This window comes from Solanum pennellii, chromosome 4, assembly GCF_001406875.1.
Source record: "Solanum pennellii chromosome 4, SPENNV200".
Taxonomy (NCBI): Eukaryota; Viridiplantae; Streptophyta; class Magnoliopsida; order Solanales; family Solanaceae; genus Solanum; species Solanum pennellii.
The window spans coordinates 76,139,249-76,154,278 of record NC_028640.1 but is presented as its reverse complement, the minus strand read 5'-3'; the positions used below and the strand labels follow the sequence as shown (position 1 = coordinate 76,154,278).

At 28.5% G+C, this 15,030-nt stretch overlaps 2 protein-coding genes across 3 annotated transcripts in view; one reads left to right on the top strand and one right to left on the bottom strand.

The window, feature by feature from the left end:
• The window catches only part of LOC107017685 (endoplasmin homolog), a 6,273-nt gene extending 5,157 nt beyond the window's left edge, over positions 1-1,116 (top strand). Inside the window, exons 14-15 of the mRNA XM_015217905.2 lie at positions 86-487; positions 573-1,116. Of these exons, the coding sequence (XP_015073391.1) occupies positions 86-487; positions 573-815 (645 nt within the window). The 3' untranslated portion in view covers positions 816-1,116. The remainder of the gene's footprint in view (positions 1-85; positions 488-572) is intronic.
• Positions 1,117-2,990: 1,874 nt separating this feature from the next.
• Positions 2,991-5,760, bottom strand: LOC107016358 (thaumatin-like protein 1). Of its 2 annotated transcripts, XM_015216846.2 has the most exons (4): positions 5,591-5,760; positions 5,099-5,404; positions 4,635-5,004; positions 2,991-3,492 (listed from the first exon to the last, which is right to left on the bottom strand). In XM_015216846.2, exons 1-4 carry the CDS (start codon positions 5,658-5,660, stop codon positions 3,261-3,263), a joined length of 978 nt encoding a protein of 325 aa, XP_015072332.1. In that variant the 5' UTR covers positions 5,661-5,760; the 3' UTR covers positions 2,991-3,260. The 2 variants fall into 2 exon arrangements, with proteins under 2 accessions (XP_015072332.1, XP_027772092.1); XM_027916291.1 differs by lacking the exon at positions 2,991-3,492 and having other exon boundaries at positions 4,631-5,004.
• Positions 5,761-15,030: the final 9,270 nt, after the last annotated feature.

Sequence of the window (15,030 nt, the reverse complement as noted above, 5' to 3'; positions counted from 1 at the left end):
TATATATATATATATATATATATATATATACAGAAAGTCTAGCCATGAAAACTCGTTCTCTAATTTGCCTTCTCTCACTTTCTAGGTCATATTCTTCACCGATCCAGTAGATGAATACCTCATGCAATATCTTATGGACTATGAGGACAAAAAGTTCCAGAATGTGTCCAAAGAGGGATTAAAGCTTAAGGATTCGAAAACCAAAGAGCTCAAGGAGTCGTTCAAGGGGCTAACTAAGTGGTGGAAGAATACTCTTGCTAGTGACAACGTTGAAGATGTCAAGATAAGCAGCCGTTTGGCCGACACCCCTTGTGTTGTGGTAACATCAAAATACGGATGGAGTGCATATATGGAGAAAATAATGCATTCACAAACCCTGTCAGATGCAAGCAAGCAAGCATACATGCGTGGAAAAAGGGTGCTTGAAATCAATCCTAGGCACCCAATTATCAAGGCACTTCGGGAGAGAGTAGTAACAGACCCAGAGGTATGTCGTGTAGCCATGCTCTATCTTTTGTCAAATTCTAACTTCCTTAGGAGTTTCATGGAGTTTATATTTTGTTGCTTTACAGGACGAGAGTGTGAAGCTGACAGCAAAACTTATATACCAAACAGCTTTAATGGAGAGTGGCTTCGATCTGAGTGATCCAAAGGATTTTGCCTCCCACATCTACAGCTCAGTTAAGAGCAGTCTAAACATTAGCCCTGATGCAACAGTTGAGGAAGAAGAAGACGAAGCTGAAGAACCTGAGACTGAAACCAAGGCAGAAGAGGAGTCTGCATCGGAAGAGTCTGAACTCAAGGATGAGCTATAGATAGTGTCCTAAGATATGTTCCTTTTTCCCGGAAACAACACGTTGTTGTGGTATGTTTCTCAACACGTGAAGAATGTAGGAATAGTTTAGTTCATAGTCTTAAACTTAAAAAGAATTTTGTCAGTCTTGCATTTTCGTTGTTTTAGTGTATGAGTTTGTCGTTCCGTGTAACAAATCTGGAAGGTCTTGTTTTTTCCTAATTGGAACTGGTAAAAGCTCTAGTTTTCTAAGGAAATCAACTTTTGACGTGTTACAATTGTTTTTCTTTCTAAATTTTACTGGAAAAATTAGTGGTGCTTGAGCATGATTTGATAGTGTCAAATCAAAAAATTATTATGATTAAAATGAATCAGACAACTCGTATTAATTATACTAAATATACAGCATATATTCAATCATATTGATAAATTAGTTGAACGAGCCCGCGAGCCGTATATCAACTTTCCTGATGGTCCTGTGATTCGACGAGGCGTCAAGTTCGGCTCATTGCTTTTGGGCATGAACGGTTGGGCCGATATATGTGGTGGAAAGGAAAATGGGCCTTGGGGTTCTCCACTATTGTGTGGCTGGCTGATTTACACAAATAGCCCTTTTTAAGTTATCATTTATATTTGTTTTGTTCCTACGTTAAATGTTACTACAAACATAGCTCTTGGAAGGTAATTCTTTCAAACTATATAAATTTCGGGTTGAACGACGTGCATTAGAGATTATGATTGTCAGACAAGATATCTTTCTTCTCATTGAGAGTGTAGCATTGTAAATTTCCATTCTTTGGATGATATCTGACAAGACTTAGATATACAATATCCTCAAGATTTTGATATTGTAATGGATTATATATTTTGTTAAATTATCATATGATAAAATAATAGATAGTGGTATCTAATTTGGTATTAACTTTGACATTCTCGTAAGTTTTGCTCAAAATGAACCTTATATGGTCTAAAAAATTGTCAAGCTGCGCACTTAATTAATTAGCCGATTGTTCCTCTTTTGTTATATAAATTATACGTGTAAAATTACAAAGGAATTATTACACTAAAACAATAGATCAAATCCCTTTGTTAAAGTAAAAGAAAGAGCCGTATGTTGTTAGTCCAAAAAGTTTATCTTGCTTTTTTTGCTTAGGCAAAATTAATATTTTAACAAAATAATTTTAAAGCTTAATCCAATAATTCTATACGTAATAAAGCTTTAAGTAGATGCTGGGAATTGAAGAAGTTTGATTGGTGATGCTATAAATTTAAGAAGAAAATGACACCGAAAGTGAAAAAAAGTGTATTTCTTAGTGCATCGCTCATCAATTTAGAGCTGGACGCTTGGATCTTTTTTTCTGCTACCTTTTTATATTTTCTCTCCTTTTTTATTCAATTATTTTACTAGTGTCTCGCCTTTTTATTTTTTGAGATTTCTTTTTTAGTAATTTAAGTAGAGTTGACTCGAAGACATTGATTTTTAGATTTTTCATTTATTTGAATCAGCTTATTCATATCTCAATTAGTTTTACAGATACTTACTAAGCAATGATCAAAGCAAGAAGCATCCAAGATCAAACCAAAGCTCTCAAATGATGGGTAGAAGTGTAATTAGTATACATTACCAACTAGTAGTTAGTTGGAAATTATATGTCATTAGAGCTATCTTCTTCTATGATTAACAAACTTTAATCACAATTCACAACTAATCACAGTTTAAATAGATATATAAAAATTCAATCGATTCAACATTATTAAAGTAAATAGGTCGTGTATTATCTTATTTTATATCAGTAATTGTTCGATTTCAACGAGTTGGTACTAAGATAGACAAACAAAGGGATAACTCGTGAGTATCAACTATTGTGCTCAAGTAAAGAAAAATGCTTAAGTACTTTCTCTCATTTTAGTGAATCAATTCTCAATGTTTATGGTACTTTCTCGTTTTATATTAAGTGTTATTTTTAATTTCAATGCACATAACTAAAAATTGTTCATTCTCAAAAAATAAATACATATTTTTACTAACTCATTCGTAATAGGTTTTCCGTTATGTAGATTTTTAAAATTTAAATTAAAAGAATAAATCCAATGTCTTTTAGAAGTGAAACATCATTTATCTTTCAAAATAAGATAAAATAAATAAAAACACCAATTTATTACTAAACAAAGTGAGTACAAAATGAAAGAAAATTAGGGAAAGCTAAGAACATAAAATTCAATAAAGTTCTCTCCTTTTCTGAATCTTACAAATGTTCCTAGATGTTTTCTTAAAAATAAAAAGTAGTACAAAAGCAAATGTGAACACTGAAATAATATTTACTACTTCAAAAAATTGCAAATTAAAATCTCTATACATGTGAAACCTAAAAAAATGTGCTTTACATGAAGAAAAAAAAATCATCAGCCTTTTTTTTTTTTTCTTGATCTCCTTCAAATGTGAATATCTCAAAGTCACCATAAAAAATTAAAATATTAATAAAAAGTGAAGAAATAAAAAGATAAATAATGCAATTTTTAAGTGAAAATTAGAAAATTTTGTTTGTGATGAGTCCCCTGTCATAAAATCTGGTAACCATGAACTGCCAAATGGAAATGGATCCTCCGCCGGACTGGTACCCGACCCGGATCCTCCATTTCCGATCGAAAATCCTTTTCCGTTGCCGTTCAAAGGCGAAGAATCTCTCGAAGATTTTTGACTGCAATCAAATATATAAAGTCGTATGAGGTTTAAATCTTACTTTAAAAAAATCTCATCTATAATAAATAATAATAATAATTCATATTGTCCAAATTTATTGCATGAAACTCACGTTGTTAACATGCAATAATACATTAATTTGACATTTTTATATTTAAACAACAATATCATAGTTAATGTAATCATACAAGATGGAGTGCACTCAACGTTTCACCTACCATGTGACTTACGGGGATAAAAAAATTATTTTTAATAAATTACTGTATTGATAGTTAATACATATATGACATCGAAAACTTTATAAAAAAGCTTTCCAGTCGTTTGATGTGATGTAACACTAACAAGTTTATCCAGTTAAAAGAATAAAGTGTAAATGGACATTTGAGGGGGAAAAAAAAAAATCAAAAGAAGATATACTATTTCATTTGTTCTACGGAAGAAAAAGGTTGAAAAAAAAAAAAAAAGACAAAATGTTCAAGATAAGATAACAAAATGAAGCCACTAAAAGATTCTCTATATTAGAAATTGCCAACTAATACTTACTCTTATATTCTTTAATACTCTCACTAATATTCTATTAATTTTCTTAATTAAAAAAAGTAACAACTCATCTAACAACCTCGAAAAATATATAATATATATATATTTATTAGAGGTTTGTAAATATTTTTGATCGAACAATCAATAAACTAATTAACTTTAAATTTTTTGAATGAATTTGTGTAATTTGACTAGCAGATAACGTCGTGCTCAATAAAATACCTGACACTGATTATAATTTAAATTGTCTTTTCAACGTAATAAAAAAACAATATTATTTTACACTTCACCAAGACGAAGATCAAAAGGTACAACTTGAAATATGCTCTAAAGTAGTACAGTAATATCTACTCAGCCTTGTGCTACAATGAGCTAAAAGCTAGTTATGAAAAAAAAAAGTGTTTCCAATTAAAAAAAAAAAGTAATTTTGATTCAGAATAACACGTCATTATTACATACTTTTATTACTTTATGAATAAATCAACGGACAGCGACAATGATCTAAAAAAAAATTAAAAATAGTAGTAAAGTCGCAGAATAAATATTTGAATAATAATATTACGATAAAAAAAGATATTTTTAGTTTATTATTATTTTTACCTTGTTAATGAAGGACAGAATGTTATCGTATAATCAGCTCCTGTACACGTAAATGTACTCGTAGGATCATCGTATGCGTAGCTATACGATTTTGGGCACGCGTTTTTAAACATCGCCGAGTAACTTGACGGCTTACAGGTGGAAGGTGAACCGTACGCGCCGCTGCAACAATATTCCGGCGTACCAAATGCTTCACATGCACTTTTGCATGCTTGCCCGTCCCCGACCCGTAACTCATTCGGGCACATTCGGTTCAAATCCTTCACACAACCCGTCGTGTCGCATGAACCCGACCCGCCAACCGCTTGGATTGCCATTGGTAAATTATATCCGTCTACTAAACTAATATCGTAGAAATCTTGCTTTACACCTGTTGAAAATATAATTTAAATTTTACTATGATTTTTTTTTTTACGTACTTGCATGATCGTTTTTGAATGAGATGATCGTATAATTCAATGTACCTGAGAAAATAGTGAATTCCGCGAGGGTGGCTGGGGGAGTTGCTCCGGCGCCATTGCATTCTATTTGGTTTGATCTACAATCGCCGGTGGCACAATTTCCTTGACCGGTGTTGGGATCGAAATTACAACCGGTTCGACCCCAGATCCGACCCGACCATTGTTGTGGAGGTTGGAATACCCGTGAATCACCCGGGGCAAGTATGAACCCGGTACTATCCAGTTTATCACTACCTGCATTGGCTAATATTCCGGGCCATACGTTGTAATCACATCTGTTTATTAAATTAAAAGTAGTACCATCAATTCCTGAGGAAAAAAACAATCCAAATTAGACGTACATATTCAGTGTAGTTCTACAAATACGATTATTTAGGGAGGATAGAGTATATACAGATCAACCTTACTCCTATCTAGTAGAAGTAGATGTTATTTTATGATGATTATATGAAATGCGTAGTATAAATATAATTAAGTTTAAAATATTGTGCGTACCTTTGTTGCTGTAGAAGAAAATGAAGATGAAAAGAATGAAGGAAGAAGAAAATGATAATTTTGAGGACATTATATATGGAGAAAAATAGTGAATGATGAGAAACTATTAAGTGGATATATTTATATTTTGTGTAGGGGTTTTTGTTTAGAGGGAGAAAGGGAGTTTATGAGATGATAATAAAAGGCTATAAATAGAAGAAGAGTGATGGGGATTGGTGTTGGGTGTGTTAATAGTTAGTTGTAGTAGTACTATTAATTAATTTCCATAAAATAAACAAGTAATCAACTATTGCATGCTTCTTTTTTTTGGGGGGAGGGGGTTGGGGGGGTTGAAAAGAAAAAAAAGACTTTTAATTTATTTTGTTTTGTTACTGATATTCGTATTTAAATTTGATCTTTCGTTCGAGGAAATTAAATACTCTCTATCATAGAGAATTTATATCTAATATTTACAACCGAAACTTTTATTTAAAAAAGAATAACTTGATCTACTAATATCATATCATTTGATGACGGTAAAGGGATTTTTGGTCATGTGAATTATCAGAATGAGAAAGAGAACAGTTATAGCAGTTAAAAGGGTGGAAAATGAAAGAGTGCAAATGTGGAATATTATTGTATTGCAATGTATATTATGTTATGTTTTACATAGTCAGTAGAATTAATTTTTTTCTTCATATTATTAGATCACTAAAAGAATATTTATAAACAAGTTCTCTTAAAATATAAAATTCATAATCGTGAAGAAAGATTAAAATAAGTTTTCTACTAGAATGGTTAAAAGTATCCCGTTATACATAACTTAAAATGGAATATATAATTAGACCTTGCTGGTAGAGCTATAGTGACTACATTATTATTATTATTATTTAAAAAAATTTAATGAAAAAAAATCAAGGATATGCCTACTTTTGGACTTCCATATAGTCCTTCTACTCTATATACTTTCCTATTCAATTTCTTAATAATTTTGGATGAATTTTTTTTGTAGAATTTATGAAAATCTATCACTAGATATTTGTGTAAATGGTCCAACTTAAGTAAAGTTATGTGTAGTAACTTTTATAGTAGGCTAAATCACATTGGTTAATTACTCACTTTTTGCAACCAAAGCAACGTCAGCAGACAAAAAAAAATTACAAACCAAAATTTTTATAGATCATTATCACACTTGACATAAAGTTTTCATTATGTGAACCAAAGCTTTTATTAGTTAACAAAGAAAAAAAGATGAGCTAAGGTTTTCAAGATTTTGTTGCTTTAGCCCAAAGGGTCCTAAAAAGGCTTTGGTAGAAAAAATAATTAGTTGCTCTTATGCCTAAGAGATTTTTATGTACCATTAAAGCTCTGGATATAGAGTTTCTTATAGTAGAAAATATATTCCTCTTAGTGTGTGACTTATCGATGCAAATTTAGAGTTAGTTGGGTCTAAAGACGGAGATGAAGCATCGAGTAGAAAAAAGAAGAAGAGGTCTTTATATATCATCAAAGGTTAGAGCTTTGAGTATGAATTTTTTCATAATAAAAAACACATGACCCTTAATGTGAGACTTGTGTATGCAAATTTATATTAATCGATACTCAAAATAGATATCGAACACTAATAGAGAAAAAGAAGAAATTTCCATGCAAGTGTACAATGATCTCTATAAATTAAATATAAGACTTGGAATAATATTGTGCTTCAAGTAGAAGGGTAGTAATAATGTGAAAGGGTAAAGTTTACTCAATTCTGTTAATGTGAAAAAATAATATATTATTACTTTAATGTGATATTATCTTTTACAAAGAGCTAAACTACAATAAAAATATTATAAATTTATAGATTTAACATAATTTAATAACTTTAACTAAAATATTATATTTATATTAATCATAAGCGTAATCAGAATTTTAATTATCAACCTTAGTTAGATTATATATATAGCTCAGCTCCTTCAAATCATATGAATTTACAGAGTCCGTACAATAAAATCTTAAAAGTGTATCACAAGATGGGAATCATAATTATAAAATTTTGAAAGTTCTGAATAAAAAGATTTTCAAGATTCCATGTTTGGCCAATTATATGGAGACCAACAGACCAATTCCTGTTAATTAAACACTTATCCATTTTAAAAAATATTCCATTAGTACTGTTTGATTCTCGATGTTTATATTAATGTTTGATTATATTTAAATTCATTTTAAAAGATTAAATATAAAAATTACTTAAGACTCAAATTCAAAAATAAAATATTATAAGGATAAAGAAGTATATAATTTTCCACCATAAACTGTCTAATTTTCCAATTTCCACCTAACAAAAGTTGAAGAGTAAATATATTTTTTTTTTGTATAAAAGAATCATGAAATAAAAACATGTCCAATTTTTTTTCAAATGGAATTGGATTCTCAGTTATTTAAAACTAATCAAAAAGCCCAAGTATAAATTATGTAGAATCTCAGCCTAATGTACGTTAAAATTCCAAATTGAATGAATATTTCCTTAACCAAACCGCTAATTATAACTAAATTAGATATGAACTACAACTGTCTGGTGAATCTTAATACTTTGACTGATTCACTATCTTAATTTCTCACTTTGTTGGTGAGGATTCGACTTCCCACATTGTAATACTCTTCCTAATATCTATATATGACTTCCCGGAATCATATTTCTCATTTACCCCCTTTATGAGATGATTTATTGGCATAAAAAAGTATCAATAACTCAATTTCGACCTGAAATTTTGATATTCTTAATCTTCTTTCTTCTAGTTAATCAAAGTGAATTACGTAAATTATGATAACGGAGTAATATATTTCATAATTCTTTAGTTCATAGTAGTCTAAGCACTAAAACTTGGAATACTATTACTTTTTAATCCGTAATTTCTTACATTTTCTTTCTATTGGTAGTAGTATAGTGGAAATAAGGCTAGAAAAAGAATTGTTTAATAAATAAACAATTCATTTTCTTAATTTGATCCTTTGAAAAGTAATGGGCCCTTGGGAAGAAAGGAAAAGTAATGGGCCCAACATGTCCATTGGGCTTAAGCATCAATACTTATGTCATTTTGGGTCCTTACCAATCTCTACTTAAGAGGTCAAGTCAAATATGCAACTTTATAAAATAATAAATGCTACTTTAGGACTTTAGGTTATATTAATTACAAAGATATTGCACTATATATCCATGTTATTTCAGGGAAACATCTAAAGTAAAATAAATTAAGTACCTAAAAAGAAAGAAATGTAAAAGAAAAAAACACCAGCATTTGCATATATAGCATAAACTTCATTTATTAAATCACGTGATTATGAAAATTGCATTAATTTAATTTACAATGTGAAAATGAGATATGAGAACCAGAGGCAGATTCAATGTGTTGGTAGGAATTCGACTGAATCAAGTAATCTTAGGTTCAAACTATGAATTTATAGGTAGAAGTTCATTAAATACGTATAAATTTTTAGTTTAGAATTTGATAAACTTAAAAATTTAAAATTTCAAGCTCATAAATCTAAAACTCTGATTTCACTTCTGATGAATTAGTATATACACATAAGCTAATCTATTTTAAATATCGAAGAAAATCTCAATTAATAATATTTTTTATGCTTATACTAATAAAAAATTACGATAAATATTTTGAATCGAGACCTAACGATTGACGGCAGGTCCAAGTTAGTATAATGCTGTCGTGGATTGCACTTTGACAAGAATGGACCTACACGATCAAATTGGTCATTTAGAGACTGGAGAATTCTTTAGGAAAAGAAAAAGATATTAAGGTGAAATTAATTAACATAATTAATTAAGGACACAACTACAATGTGAATGTAACTTTATAAGTAGATCAATGTCGTTAGTCATCAACCACAAAATTAAGTACAACTTGTTTTTACGATAAGAATAGGACTACTTTTATTACTTTAATTTAATATAGAAAAAATAACGTATTTTATGTTTTGAGTGTTCATATAAAAATATTAACACATTCATAATTTCGTGTGAAGTCAACATCGATGCATGCATTTTTTTAAAAATAGATTAATATTTTACTCATTAACAATTAAAAAAAATAATTTTTATATGAATACAAAAATTTATAGTAGATATTAAAAAAAAACTTTATATGAATACCAAAATTTATAGTAGATATAATATAAACTTATAAATATCTAGTATCCTCACTAAACATATGGATGACAAGTTACACTAATCATGTAAACTTTTATGTAGCTTTGGTGAAGTAAGATTTGTTTTTTTATCGTATGGAATATCAAATATTGGATAGTTAAGTCAAAAATTATAACTAAGTGTCTCTTTTTAAGACCAAAGTTAGTTATATGCAGAGTAATTCACTGCAATAAACATAATTATTAGCGATATTTAATTCTTAATTATCGTTAAATATGTACTTTTAGTGGCAATTGTCACTCCTTGTGTATGTCTCTAAAGTCTTTAGCGACATTGGTTCTAATGACACTTAACTAATGTCGGGAAAGACTTTAGCACTCTTTATTAGTATCAATATTTAATGCCGCTAAAAGTTATTTTTGTTGTAGTGATCTAAAGTTCTAATTATTAATCTGATTAAAACTTATTAACTTTGTTCAATCAATTGAATATAAATGAATAAATTCATTTGAAACTAAATCAATAAATTATCATTTTTAATAGTCAGAATTCATAAATTTAAAATTTTGAATATTGCTTATGACGTCTATAACTTATCATGAATTCTTCTCCTTATCATCATTGGGCAAACATGATCGCAAATTTTAATGAAAAAAAAAGTAGAACTTAGTGTATAATTAGGATAAGATTGTGAAAAAGAAGTTGAAAGATGACAAGTAGAGAGGTATAGAAAACACTTCACATGGAGAAAATCTTAAAAGTAATTTGACCTTGATAAAATAAAATCTAGAAAAAAACAAAAGGCTTTGGTGCTGATGAGAAAAGTTGGTATTCCCACGTAGTCCACTTCTTCTTTTTGGCTTGCATTGACCTTAAAATGTACCACAATATCTCTATATTCTTTCAAATACTCTCAACAAATCTCTAATCTTTTAAATAAAAGCAAAGCCACTTCTATTTATTCATGGTCATATTGTCAAGTTTATCATCGTAGAAGTGCGTTTCAAGAATGTCTAATGTTTGACTATATATTTCTCTCATTGATCCAAGAAGTTATATATACATTATAAAATACAAAGCTTTGTTAATTTATCGAATATCTTTTTTCTTATAGTGAACCATTGTAGCACCTAATGCCTGGAGGAGCAAAACTTATTTTCATTTCGAGATAAAACAGCTCATAACAAAAGTTTGGCCTATGAAAAGTCTAGTTCCGTTAGGAACAAAGTTTAAAATAATTGACAAGAATTCGCAGTATGAATAGAGTGTATAACTAGAATTTGATTTTTCCTTTTTTGGTTAGTGATGAAGAAGAAATAGAAGAGTAATAGATCGCGAAGTTTAAAGCAAATAAATTAAAATAATTTTATTTTTTATTTCTCTTTTCTTATAGTCAAGTAACTTTCAAACTCTCATAAATCTGTGTAAAGTAAAATTAGTTTACTAATATTAATTTACGTTATGTGTATCATCGATGAAACTTTAGCATCCTAGCAAGTAATATATCATATTGTTTATCTATATAAAAATTATATTTATTCTTTAAAAAAATACCTAGTATATATCACTTGAGCCATCACTTGAAAGTGTAATTAAAATCTTTAAAGTGACAATTTATGTAATTTAACCCATTATTACTATTATAAACTACGTACATGTAACAAACCAGAATAGTACTGAAATTCTTTAAATAATGTGTCACTATTTATAAAAGTAAAAAAAATTGAAGTATATTCTTCGTCACTAGGAATATAATTGCAATTAGGACCAGTTTTATTTTTTTTAACCTAATGCATTTGACTAATTACCTGCCGTCTCTTTATTTAATAATTAAGTAATTAATAATACTTTTTTGCTTTACAATAAGACGCTACTATTCATCGGATTTGGCTCCCCTCCATTAGTATTAATTGAATGGAAGAACTCGAAAGGGTGGATAAGTTTGCCACGATAAATCGCAACAAAAAAAGTATAGTATATTAAACACATTAGATTTAAATTTTAATTTTTTACATGTGTTCTCTAATAATTATTATGTGGATAAGTTAATTGTTAAGTGTCACTTACCAACTATTAATAACCACATTGCATAGCATTTCTTTTAATGGTAATTTGCTTTAAAAAGAATATTAATAACATAATAGCATTTTTTTTTTCACCAGCCTTAAAGATTGTGGTGAGATAAAATAGAAGTGAAAATTAATTAAACTCACATTGATGTCTATCTAATTATATTACAAATTATTCTTAACAACATAAATTTATAAGGCTAAAATGGTCACAATCAGTCTTCCTTAGCTCACCACCAAACAAGATAATGTTCGTTAAAAATAAGCACTAACTACTTTGTGCGTGTTATTAACAAAGCATCATGGGTCACCATGCATATCTCAATTCTCAAATATACCAAATTGGACATGACTCTTTTTGGTGGATACTTTTTTTTTCCGCGATGTCTCTATTTATATTGAGATTTGATTAATCTGAATTCACTCATTTCAAGTTTTTTTTTTATGGTGCATAACGTACACTTCAAAAATAGATTTTTTTTTTCATTCTCAAAAATTCAAACTCAAAACTTTTCAGAAACTCAAATTCAATCATTTCACCACGACCGACGTTTTTACTAGGGATATTTCTTTCCATAACCAGCAACGTGCATTAACATGTTCTTTCTGTCGTGTAAAGGTCCTTTTTCTTTTTTCTTTTTTGGATAGTTTTACCTTAGCTTTTTGAGTCGTTATCCTGTCCACACCCTAGAAATACTATAGTATTTTTAAAAGATTCAATTGAGTCACTTCATTCTCAAAAGTTTTCATCTCTAACTTTGAATTAACTTCTCTTTAGAGGGGTCACTAATTCCACATTGGTCGAGAGAATTTGTTTTTATCTTATTTTTGTTTTTCAAACGATAGATTTATATCATAGTCAAAATCGTTTTTATATTTAGTTTGTTCAATATAATATATGCTAAGGCCTCATGTTAAATTATCAGGTCTGAAATTTTATAGGTATGAACATATTACTTAAGAAAAAAAAAACAGCTAAAAACGTTTTAAGGTTAATTATCATAAATTTAAATTATGAATTTGCCTATAAGGTGCAAGTGGGCTCATCAAACTTCTTTAATTTTACTGGAAGATAATACTATATAACACATTTTAAAACCTTGACATTTCCGTGCATCATATCTTTATAATCTTGGCTTTGTTTGGTGATAAATTTAATAATAGGATAATTATGTAACAAGTATGATCCATTAATTGGTTCTTGAAACTTTACCATCTGTTGTGGAAATTATGGATAACAATGTGACAAAAGTCTTTATTTTTTTAATTATAACCAATGATACATTTTCTAATGTTTAATTATACACTATATTTTTTTTAGTAAATATTTCAATGGCTATTGTTTGAATAATTAATCAAATCTTCGTAAAAGTTATAAAGGATGAGACACGATGAGCATTGAATGAGGTGGCTACAGATTAAAATGACAGTTATAGCCTTACGATTAGCATGAAAAAAAGAATATTATACTCCCTCTATAAAATATGAGTCTAGGAAAAAGTTAAAAGATTTTTAGCTTATGATTTTTAAACTTCGAAAAAATAATTTGTTAATTTTACATAAATTATTTAGCAATATTATGTAATTTTGCAATCATTCAAACATACAATATCTAAACCAAAGTTTCAGGGGTGATTTGACCGTTTTAAAAAAAAATAAGGGCCTTAAGGCCCCAAATTTAAGGGGCCTCATTTTGAATAATAATATATTATAAGTTATTATTTTTAACAAATATTGAATATTATTTTTAGAAAAAAGTAAATTCTTATGAAAAATGAAGGAATTATTAGAAGAAATTTGACATACTTGGAGTGCCGTATCTCATAAAGAATAATTCAAAATAAGAAAGATTATAGTATCAATTGAAAATTAGAAGAAATCAATCAAACAAAAAATTATTAACAATTCAAGTTTAAGGCCCCGTTTAATTTTTACTTTAGGCCACTAATACGTTTGAGCCGCTCCTGCCAAGTCTATTCCTGAGCTGTACTCAATTGCTAAACAGGCTTGTAATGCATCCCTCCATTCATTTTAATTTATCATGCTACATTTTTTGAAAGTTAATTTGATTATTTTTCAAAGTTAAATTAGATTACATTAGTTCGATATTTCAAATCAAAAAAATTATATATTCAAAAACTATATGAAAATTGAAAAGTACTATAGCTCGTAATTTTTTACATATCAATATGACAAAAAAGTACATTTTAAAATATTAATTAAAATTCTTATAATTTAACTCTAAAAATAGAAACTATGACTATTACCGCCAAGCTCTTATTCATCAGATCACTAAACAAGTATCTATTGACAAGTCTGTATAATGTATAATCAGATACAAAATTTTAAATATAAAAAAATTATTAGCTATAATATGTAAAAACAAAGATATTCATACACAAATTTCTTACATTAATCCATATCTCCTCATCCCATTGAATAGTAAAAGAGAATATATATCCATTTTAGGCAATAGCTTATTAGCTAAGTTTTCTTGTCCTCTTGTTAAAGAAGGGATTCATGATAACCTTTAGGTTTAACTTTAAGCTAAAGGGTAATTAATTAAACCCATATATATGCATGACCTACAAAAAGCATATATAATCTTGTCAATTCATTATCACAAATTAAAGTTGGTCATCTTTTATTATATTTGTTAAAAGTCAATTTGTTTAACACTTCTATTGATCAATAAATTAAATTTTAAAGAATAAAATTTCTATGAGAACAAATTTAATTTTCATCAATTTAAATTCAGTACTTATATTTTCATATAAATTGTTACTCCATTACTTATAGTTTGAATTCATGATGTAAATATCAAATGTATGTAATGATTATATTATTGTCGTACAAACTACTTATTTACTCATGTGAAAAGGCTAATTATTACCTTTTAACGTTGTGGAAAATTAATCAACTTTACTTTTGTTTTAGTCAGACATAATGATAACTTAATTAAGGGAACAACACTTTTAATCACCCTACAAAAAACTGAGGTGACAAGATTAAAAGAAAATTGATTCTCTGAATTTGGTTAATTAATGCAAAGTATATTAAAAAAAATCCTAGTCAGATGACATTAGGGCCTATATTTTGGTGGATTAGGACAAAATATCTTTTAAATGGACAGGTCGTTAATCAGATACTAAGTAGAACATAATATTTTTCTTACCAAAATTATACTCCTTCCGTTTCAAAAAAAATAACCCTATTTTCTTTTTATTTTGTTTCAAAAAGAATGA

Excerpts from the sequence above, each read along its gene's own strand:
- LOC107016358 (XM_015216846.2), bottom strand. The coding sequence starts at position 5,660 with ATGTCCTCAAAATTATCATTTTCTTCTTCCTTCATTCTTTTCATCTTC. Across the intron at positions 5,405-5,590 it reads TTTCTTCTACAGCAACAAAG|GAATTGATGGTACTACTTTT; the intron begins GTACGCACAATA and ends TTTTTTCCTCAG. Across the intron at positions 5,005-5,098 it reads GGAATTCACTATTTTCTCAG|GTGTAAAGCAAGATTTCTAC; the intron begins GTACATTGAATT and ends TATTTTCAACAG.